We start from the raw sequence: 11,237 nt of genomic DNA, 5'->3' as shown, positions 1-11,237 counted from the left end.
ATAACGTTGCAGAGGCCTAGTAGTCACACTGGCTTTGGTTAGGCCAAAATTGTATCAAATAAAAGTTCATTCATTCTGTATGTCTTTTTTGTTCTCATTTATGTTCTCATTAGCCCATATATGTATAAAAATACACTTTTTTTGTCAATGGTGCAAAAATATGTCCATCTTTAATCAAGTCGCTGAGTAATTATTAACTAGACTACTACTACTTTGCAAGCAAATTAGGAAAACCAGCACACCAGGTTTGCTTATATAGATTTTATTTACAATAGTTTATATACATGTATTACCGTACTTTTACTTGTAAAATGAATGAAATTGCCTAAATCCAATACAGATATAAAGATTGAACTAAAATTGTAATTACAATTGGCCCATAACAAAAATGTAGCAATATACACATACAGTTTGTATGACTGCGGTATTTCTTGTATTCATCAATCCAAATGACATTGTTATGTTGATTCTATGTAGTATTCAAAAGCCAGTAAAATAGCGGACTACACGTAAAAAGGAGCTTTCACTAAATTTAAACTGAGTACCTCCTCTAATTGCAGCTGTTCCATTCATTCTGGAAATTTTTCTTTATGGGCATTTGCTTTTTATCATCTATGTCGGAAGTTTTGTGGCATACATCCAGTTGGTTAAAGGGAAAAGTTTCATTACCAGGGGGCATAACTTTGGACAGGAGGGTCCAGGAAAAAAAAGGAAAACTGCTCCAGAGTCAGTGATGCAGAGACAATTGGAAGAGGTACTCAGTTTAGATAAAAACAAAATTAATGAATGGTCCTCTTTATAGGGAATCTGTCACATTGGATAACACTATTAACTTAAAAGTATGTGGTTAAAGGGGTTGTCCACTACTTGAACAACCTCTTCTCATTCTCCATGTTTGGTTCCTTTAAAATAAAAACTTCTATACTCTCCTCCAGTGCCGCTGCAGTTCCAGCAATGTCGGCACTCACGGTCCTGGGACTCAGGTGAGGTTGTTATGTCACATGAGCCCTGCACCCAATCAGAGGTGGCATCACTGTCCTGGCTCAGAAACCAGCGAATCCTTGTAGTGCACAGTGCATGCCCTGGGGGATTCATAAGTCTGCAGTCACAAAGAGTAACTGCAGACTTATCAATTTAGATCGGACAACCCCTTTAAGAGGAAGTCAGAGAGCAGCCGCAGCCCTGACTTCCTGTTGATGTTCAATAAGTCTGAAGGCGGGGATAGTGACATCATTGCTGATTGGGAACATGGCTCGTGTGACGTAACAACCTCACGTGAGTCCCGGGATCGCGAGTGCCGACATCGCTGGAACTGCATCCGCACTGGAGGTGAGTATAAGTGTTTTTATTTTAATGGGGCCAAATATGAGGAATAAGAAGTTGTTATAGCAGTGGACAACCCCTTTTAATCTGCAGGTTAACAGCAGTACAATGCTTCTCGGCCGCCTTGTTGAAAGCACAGTTTTTGGGAGAATATGCACTTTATTACTCCTGGGAGCCGCCATATTTCAGTCATGTAGGCGTGCCTGGAGCGGCTACAGTCTCACTACACAATGAGCGGTGGCTGTAAGCACGCCCGAGCACTAACTGGCTGATAGCACTGCACTGATGCACTGCAGAGTCGATTGTCAGTCAAAGTGCCAGGGTTTGCTTACAGCCACGATCATTGTGTACTGAGCGATCACTGTAGCCTCCCAATACACCTGCATGACTGAAAGACAGCAGCTCCCAGGAGGAAAAAAGTAAAATTTCCCCCAGGAGCCGTACTTTCAGTAAGGCAGGCGGGTACCATTCTAATGCTATTAATATGCAGATTAGCCCATATCTGCAGATTAATGGCATTATCTGTCATGACTTGTTCTATTGAAGTCATGACACAAGTACTTTATTGTCTAAAGCACATATGTCTGGTTAGATATTTTTTAAGCATTTATAAAATAATTTACCAAAACTTGAAAATTGAAAAATTTTGTACAATATTTTCAATACCAACATTGTAATATCTGATAAAGCTCTCAATGTTTGAATGTCATCATAAAACCATATCTTGAATTAAAAGTGCTTTCTTTGTAGTCCCATGTCTTTAGTTCAAATGCTGATTAATTGTAATACTTCTTAGATGCAGATAGAAAAATATCATTCAGTGCCCTCAGCTCGTATACAATAGGTGTGCCAAACGTCTACATGTCGCTCACTTGGTTGTTGTCATATCTGTGGTTGTTCCCGTTTTGTAAGGTTTCACACTGTCCAGTGGAAAAAGTCAGAGCAGAGAACACGCTGTCCCGTCTTATTACACACTGGTTAATGCCTCTTGATCTGCAATTCAACAACTCCAATGCTTTCATACGAAAATCTTTAGAAGCAAAATAATAGAGAAATGGGTCCACACAACTGCTTAAACAACTCAATGTAAGAGTCAGTTTGTAAGCATAGTAATAGCTCTTGCCATAGAACAGACGAACAATTGTGTGCACCAGAAGGATCAAATTGTTTGGTGCAAAACAGGTGATGAACACTATAAGGACAAATATAGCAAGGTTGATAGATCTTCTTTCATAACCAGTTCCATGCCTTTTGGATGTCTGAATCAGCTTCCTAATGATACGGGCATAACAGACCACTGTAATTATAAATGGTATTAAAAAAAAGAAAAGGAAAAGTCCAATGATGAATACTGCCCAAATCATGAGGTTTGGCAACATGTTCCATTTGAGGATATCAAAACATGTTCTGATATTTAGATCTTTCACTTCATACATTAGATCCGTCGACTCCATAGGGTATAATGCAGCTAGCAACACCAGCCAAATTAGAAGAATTGCTCCAATTGCGTACCTTCTTTTCCTCCATATACCTGATTTCATTGGGTGGACAATGCCTAAGTACCGCTCCACGCTGATTAACATGATTGTTAATATTGTACCATACATATTAACATAAAACATAATTGTCACCACATTGCAAAGTTCCTTTCCAAAAATCCAGTCGTTCTTGTTGGTATGGTAGTGTATTTGGAATGGAAGAAGCATGGCGAGGGCAAGGTCTGTAATGCTCAAGTTGATCATAAGGATTACTGAGGATGTGATGGGTTTAGAGTGAAATACCAAAATCCAAAGTGAAATTAAATTTCCAGGAATACTTACTAAAGTTACAAACGAATACACCAGTGGTAAAGCCACCCAGATTGCTTTGTTTGTAAGCATATCTAATGTCTCATTGTCTGGATGGGATTCATTTGGTAAACTGTACAAATTCATCATGGCTCCTGTTTATGATGGTTTTTCCTTGCTTTTGACAAATACTCCTGCAAAAAAATGGAATATAAGATAAGTATCTGTATAATTTTAAATCAAGTGAGAATAAAGACAGCCATACACATTAGCCGGCTATCGTCTGAAAGATGCTTCGGCCGATTGTTCAGCTGACAGCCATCTCAGCTGACTCTCCCATTCACAAGAACGATCTTTCGGCCTAGTGTTCCTGTGTTCTCAATGAGAAAGTGACTGGCTGACATTACGGCCAGTGCTTATACCCAAGAGAAAAATGCGATCGACAGTCCAAAATCTACAAAGTGGTACATGAAGGCCTCTGCAGCTTCTCTTTCCTAATATGCAATAGTACAAGATGTCACTTCGAGTACAAAATAGACGAAACAATGGAAAGTGGCTGGTTCAGATGAAACCATCTCCTGTTTTGTGGGAGAACCACAACATTTTTCTCTACCCCAGATTCACACCATAGGAAAGTCTTCATTACACAGTCAAAAGCAACCAAGAAGCAATCTTAGCTTCTTGATTTCGAAAGCACCTGCAAAGCATTCAGAAATACTGTCGGAAACACATGAAAGGCTTGCTGGTTTCGTTATATTGCTAAACTTATGACACCTTTATAACGAACACTAATTCACTGGAAACATTTAAAACAAAAATTAAAAGAATACTTGAATAATACGAAGAAACAAAACAACATACCGGTCCACTTCCTATGATTTTAGCATTTGGGTACTTCTGATAACACCTAACTATTTCTGATTATCAACCCTTACTCCTTAGAGAGGATGTGTCTGCTCTCCTGTCTGTTTTTGTATCTAGAGTACTTGTATAGCATTTTTTTAATAAAATACAATACTGAAACATCATAAAATGTAGGGGATTTTATTTATTAGTTATTCTTCCTAGAAATGCATGAGTAAATTACAAATTGAGCATCACCATTCCCCTTTTCAATAGGGTTTTTGCATATATAGGCTTTTGTTAGGAGCCATACAGCATTTAAATGTGAATCTTGGCTATCACAACACCAGGATTAATAATAATAATAATAATAATAATAATAATAGGTAGGGATAATATTCACCAACTTGGAGAAAATTGTGGTCAACAAAGCAGAATTGAGACATTTCCTGTAGTAGTAACTGCAACATGTTAGCCAATGCTTTAACTGCCAAACAAGTTTCATAAGTAAGATAGTGATTCTCTGCGGCATACGGCCGACATCCTCTAATGGTGACAGCGAACATGAGCAAACCTAACAGCGAGGAACAAGATCTCGTATATCCAAGATACTAATGATAAAATAAAAACATCTCTTAGGCAAATATGATTATTTTATACTTTGGTGCTTTTTGGTTGTTTTATAGTGCACAACTAAAAAAGTAACTCAATTCAAAGGAGGATTCATGCCATATCCAAATGATGACTTCTTACATTGCATAGTGACCAGTGACATCCTGTACTTTGGCATAACCTCCGTGAGCAAAGATGTACATAGAAGGTAGACAACCTCACTTCTATGGGGACCCCATCCAGATTAGACCCATCACTTTTACAATTAGGCATCAAAAACACCTAAAGGACTCTCCTCTCCAGACGACCTGCATTAAATGCAAAGAAGGAACTGATAAATTAAGTGGGGAACCTTCTGTCATGGAAGAACAGCGTATCATATAGTGATATGGAGTCCCTTCTTCTTAGCGAATGCCACTGACAGTGAGAAATATAGAGCATGAAGTGAGGGAAATCAAAGTTTTCTGTGACCCTGAATATGATGTCAGGATACCCTCGTAGTAATGTAGTAGTTACTTAAAATGGAACATGTCATCAAAAAATGAATGAATTAGGTTTTTGTATTTTTGTATTTTTTTTAATTGGCAATTTTTTTCATATCTTAATCTGTTTTAAAAACACAATTACCGTAGTAATCGTGCAATTTTCGCACTGGCCACGGATGCTATTTTATACTCTTACTGCTCTGCAGCAGACTCTTTATCATCAGAAGCTGGATTACAATGACAATAATATAGGATCCACCAATCACAATAGGCAATGTGACCCTGTTCGCCCTCTCTTTACCATGACCCTTGCAAGGGCTCATTTGATGGTTCAATACAAAAAATAGGGTTAGAGTCTGTTAATTGTGGTTATGTATATGTGAAATTTCTGAAACAACAGGAAGTTAAAGTCTTAAAAAAAAAAACAGTGGCCAGTAAATTACAAGAATTCTATTTTTTTGTCAAATGAAAAAAAATCATTGCCAAAAATAGAAAAAAAATACCAGGACTAAACAATAGGTTATTTTTTATTACCTATTCCCTTTAAAGGGTACCTCTTAGTAGGATCAACCTCCCCTGAGCCATCTATATGGGCATGTAGGTTATAGAAAGTTGAATAAAATAATCTATTGATATAAGCAATCCAGTGTCTTATTTCCAAGAAATCCATGTTTTTCCTAATATGTAAATTAGCTGCTAAAATCTATGGGCAGGACACAGATCTCCCTGAGAATCTGCATTCAGAGTTTATTTTAAATGAAAGGTGGCGTTACCCATGTGAGACATGCAGATCAGGAGAGGAGACTGTCAGCCATTACATGTCTCACACTTGTAACACCCCTTTAATTTAAAATAAGCTCTGGAAGCCGAGTCTGTGAGTGCTGTGTCCGGCCCATAGATCTTAAGAGTTCATTTACATATTACAAAAAATATTAATTACTCTGGAATATGACATTGGATTGCAGATATCATGGTGTCTTTTTATTCAACTTTCTATGACCTACATGCCCAAAAACATGGATTAATAGATGTGATCCTACTGACAGATTCTCTTTAACCCCTTAATGACGTGGTGCGTATTAGTATGCATCACGTCGGTACCCCCGGTTCAACGCACTGAACTGGACACATGTCAGCTGATTTATATATCTTTCTTGTGCCTGCAACAGCCGCGGCTGGAATCGTGATCCACTCACAGCTGTTAACAAGTTAAATGCCACTGTCAATCTCTGACAGCAGCATTTAACTCGCGCGTCACTGACTCCGCCCATCGGTGACCCTGTCACGTGATCGCGGGTCACCGATGGGTTGGCATGACAACCCGGGGCCTGCAGCAGACCACTGTGGTTGTCATGATGTATGAGCGCTGCCCAGTGGTTGGCGCTCATAGCAAGTAAGCATTTCTGCTACATAGAGGTGATCTGCTCATCGCCTGTGTGTAACAAAAATGATCAGACAACTGCAGCTTCTAGTCTCCTATGGAGACTATTGAAGCAAGAAGAAAGTGTAAGGAAATTGTTTAAAAAAATATTAAAAAAATAAAAAAAATGCCCCATTCAAAATAAAACAACAACAAAAAAAACACACATACACATATTTGGTATCGCCGTGTTCAGAATCACCTGATCTATCAATATAAAACAAGAATTAATCCGATCGGCAAACGGCGTAGCAATAAAAAAATTCTAAATGCCAGAATTACGTTTTTTTGGTTACCGCAGCATTGCAATAAAATGCAATAACAGGCGATCAAAACATCGGATCTACCCCAAAATGGTATCAATAAAAACGTCAGCTCGGCATTCAAAAAATAATCTCTCACCCCGCCCCAGATCCCGAAAAATGAAGACGCTACGGGTCTTGGAAAATGGCGACTTTTTTTCCTATTTTTAGCAAACTGGATTTTTTTTTCACCACTTAAATAAAAAAGAACCTATACATGTTTGGTGTCTACGAACTCGTAATGACCTGGACAATGATAATGGCAGGTCAGATTTAGCATTCAGTGAACGCGGTAAAAAAAGACAAAAAAAAAAAAAACAACTGTGGTATTGCACTTTTTTTGCAATTTCACCGCACTTGGAATTTTTTTCCCATTTTCCAGTACATGATATGGTAAAACCAGTGATGTCGTTCAAAAGTACAACTCGTCCCGCAAAAAAATAAGCCTTCACATGGCCATATTATAAAAAAGTTCTGGCTCTGGGAACAAGGGGAGCAATAAACAAAAACACAAAAATGGAAAATGCTCCCGTCATTAAGGGGTTAAAGAGGACCTTTAACAAAATTTTTCATGTTGAACTGGACACATGATGTAATGGTGGCAGCAGAGCAGAATAAACATTATTGTTTGTTTTTTTATTTTGCATTTTTATTGCAGAGATATTAGCAATTAAAGTATTTGGCACCAAATTAATATTTGTTAAGTCCAAGAGGGCGTCGCCAGAGAGTTTTCACTGGGGGCGTGTACTTCTTTCTGTATGATGTTGACCAATCATAAGCAGGTAGCAGCACACAGGAGATGTAATGACAGGCTGCTCTGCTCTCACTGCACACTGAGCAAAACAAGCATAAATCTGATTACTGACACCTTTGAACTGTCATCTCCAAACAGGCTGTGTGGGAGGGCAAGAAATCCAAAAAGCGAAGATCCAGCACATCTAAAAAGTACCAAGCTTTACTTTCTAATATTCCAATAATTAAAAACATTACAGTGAAAGGATGGCATGTACAGTACAGACCAAAAGTTTGGACACACCTTCTCATTTAAAGATTTTTCTGTATTTTCCTGACTATGAAAATTGTGCATTCACACTGAAGGCATCAAAACTATGAATTAACACATGTGGAATTATATACTTAACAAAAAAGTGTGAAACAACTGAAAATATGTGTTATATTCTACGTTCTTCAAAGTAGCCACCTTTTGCTTTGATGACCGCTTTGCATTCTCTTGATGAGCTTTAAGAGGTAGTCACCGGAAATGGTCTTCACTTCACAGGTGTGCCCTGTCAGATTTAATAAGTGGGATTTCTTGCCTTATAAATGGGGTTGGGACCATCAGTTGTGTTGTGCAGAAGTCTGGTGGATACACAGCTGATAGTCCTACTGAATAGACTGTTAGAATTTGTATTATGGAAAGAAAATGCAGCTAAGTAAAGAAAAACGAGTGGCCATCATTATTTTAAGAAATGAAGGTCAGTCAGTCTGAAAAATTGGGCAAACTTTGAAAGTGTCCCCAAGTGCAGTTGCAAAAACCATCAAGCGCTACAAAGAAACTGTCTCACATGAGGACCGCCCCAGGAAAGGAAGACCAAGAGTCACCTCTGCTTCTGAGGATAAGTTTATCCAAGTCACCAGCCTCAGAAATCGCAGGTAAAAAGCAGCTCAGATTAGATACCAGGTCAATGCCACACAGAGTTCTAGCAGCAGACACATCTCTTCAACAACTGTTAAGAGGAGACTTTGTGCAGCAGGCCTTCATGGTAAAATAGCTGCTAGGAAACCACTGCTAAGGACAGGCAACAAGCAGAAGAGACTTGTTTGGGCTAAAAAAACACAAGGAATGGACATTAGACCAGTGGAAATCTGTGCTTTGGTTTGATGAGTCCAAATTTGAGATCTTTGGTTCCAACCACCGTGTCTTTGTGCGATGCAGAAAAGGTGAACGGATGGACTCTACATGCCTGGTTCCCACCGTGAAGCATGGAGGAGGAGGTGTGATGGTGTGGCGGTGCTTTGCTGGTGACACTGTTGGGGATTTATTCAAAATTGAAGGCATACTGAACCAGCATGGCTACCACAGCGTCTTTCAGCGGCATGCTATTCCATCCGGTTTGCGTTTAGTTGGACCATCATTTATTTTTCAACAGGACAATGACCCCAAACACACCTCCAGGCTGTGTAAGGGCTATTTGACCAAGAAGGAGAGTGATGGGGTGCTACGCCAGATGACCTGGACTCCACAGTCACCAGACCTGAACCCAATCGAGATGGTTTGGGGTGAGCTGGACCGCAGAGTGAAGGCAAAAGGGCCAACAAGTGCTAAGCATCTCTGGGAACTCCTTCAAGATTGTTGGAAGACCATTTCCGGTGACTACCTCTTGAAGCTCATCAAGAGAATGCCAAGAGTGTGCAAAGCAGTCATCAAAGCAAAAGGTGGCTACTTTGAAGAACCTAGAATATAAGGCATATTTTCAGTTGATTCACACTTTTTTGTTAAGTATATAATTCCACATGTGTTAATTCATAATTTTGATGCCTTTAGTGTGAATGTACAATTTTCATAGTCATGAAAATACAGAAAAATCTTTAAATGAGAAGGTGTGTCCAAACTTTTGGTCTGTACTGTATTTCAATAAAATCACATGGGGATTGTAATTTAAATGAGATTTTATGCAATGGATGTTTTTTTACATCAATAAGTCTCCATACATGCGATGTTGATAAATGTGCTTCTTGCAAATATGTGATACAAACAAATGAAATTGATACAGTGGTTCAGAATAGAAAACATCAGATAAAACAGTTTCTGAATTGTAGTAGTTCCTTTGTGGTGGATTGTGTCAGGTGCACACTATGCAATGTTAAATATATTGGATGCACTAATCCATCCAATATATCAAAACATTTCTTTCAGATGCATGAAGGTATTCTGAGTGGACTTGAATTATTTTGGCTTAGAAAGAGTTAATCCCCTACCTATGGGTGGAGACAGCAGGCAAGCTCTTCTTAACAGCAAGCATGTTGGATACTGATGTTGGATACGTCTTATCCACGAAGGTTAAAAAGGTTGTCTGGTACAAATTGATAAGTCTGCAGTCACTGTGTGTGCCAGTGGGCATGGCATCACTCCATACACTTGTATTGAGCTAGGCTGCGCCCGTCTAATGATGTGGCTGGCAAGTGGGCGTGGCCGACTAGAGGGTGTGGCCTGTCTCCATACAAGTGTATAGAGTGAGGCCACGCCCACTGGCCGGGAGTCTATTGAGCACCTGCCCACACTGCCAAAAGTACCAATACCTGGTTTAAAAGCAACAGTATCTCTGTGCTTGATTGGCCAGAAAACTCGCCTGACCTTAACCCCATAGGTATTGTCAAGAGGAAGATGAGACACCAGACCCAACCAGGAGATTTTAAAGCACTTCATGCTTTCCTCTGCCGACAAGCTTTTTGGAGATGGAATTTTCATTCTCCAGCAGGACTTGGCACCTGTCCACACTGCCAAAAGTACCAATACCTGGTTTAAAAACAACAGTATCACTGTGCTTGATTGGCCAGCAAACTCGCCTGACCTTAGCCCCATAGAGAATCTATGGAGTATTGTCAAGAAGAAGATGAGAGACACCAGACCCAACAATGCAGACGAGCTGAAGGCTGTTATCAAAGCAACCTGGGCTTCCATAACACCTCAGCAGTGCCACAGGCTGATTGCCTCCATGCCACGCCACATTGATGCAGTAATTGATGCAAAAGGAGCCCCAACCAAGTATTGAGTGCATTTACTGAACATACATTTCAGTAGGCCAACATATCGGATTTTAAAAACATTTTTCAAGCTGTTGTTATAAAGTATTCTAATTTACTGAGATAATGACTTTTGTGTTTTCATTGGCTGCAAGCCATAATCATCAACATTAACAGAAATAAACACTTGAAATAGATCACTCTGTTTGTAATGACTCTATATAATATACAAGTTTCACTTTTTGTATTGGAGAACTGAAATAAATTAACTTTTTGATGTTTTGATGCATGAAGGTATTCTGAGTGGACTTGAATTATTTGGCTTAGAAAGAGATAATCCCTTACCTCGGGGTGGAGACAGAATATGAACTCTTCTTAACAGAGAGGTGTATTGTATACTGATGTTGGATATGTCTTATCCACAGAGGTTAAATAAACATATGTGGCGCCCCTGAGGGTTCGACCGCCACAGGGATGCTGCACTTCTTTAATGGAGTGTAGTGTTCCTCCTCTGAGGTAAGAACAGTGTGATGGTCGGGACCCAACCTTTGCATCCAACACCACATTTCTCCACCAGAGGGAGCTAGAACGCACTAGGTGCTGTCCTCCTGGCTACAAGGAGACTGGGGAACCAAGAGTGAGGGGAACCAGTTAGTGGGTGAGGGTGGAGGACTCACAATTTAGTGACACTTTAAATTTCATATTTAATACACAGCCATTT

The 11,237-nt window shown here is 39.5% G+C and overlaps 1 protein-coding gene across 2 annotated transcripts in view; it reads right to left on the bottom strand.

The window, feature by feature from the left end:
- Positions 1–253: 253 nt before the first annotated feature.
- P2RY8 (P2Y receptor family member 8) overlaps positions 254–11,237 on the bottom strand; it is a 105,565-nt gene continuing 94,581 nt past the window's right edge. For both annotated transcript variants that reach the window (XM_073670732.1, XM_073670731.1), the window contains one exon: positions 254–3,304. In XM_073670732.1, coding sequence (XP_073526833.1) covers positions 2,181–3,260 — 1,080 coding nt within the window. In that variant the 5' untranslated portion in view covers positions 3,261–3,304 and the 3' untranslated portion in view covers positions 254–2,180. The remainder of the gene's footprint in view (positions 3,305–11,237) is intronic.

This window comes from Phyllobates terribilis, unplaced genomic scaffold (genome assembly GCF_046119375.1).
Source record: "Phyllobates terribilis strain yellow unplaced genomic scaffold, ASM4611937v1 Scaffold_2__4_contigs__length_985480577, whole genome shotgun sequence".
Taxonomy (NCBI): domain Eukaryota; kingdom Metazoa; phylum Chordata; class Amphibia; order Anura; family Dendrobatidae; genus Phyllobates; species Phyllobates terribilis.
This window is presented reverse-complemented; position numbering and strand designations above follow the sequence as displayed.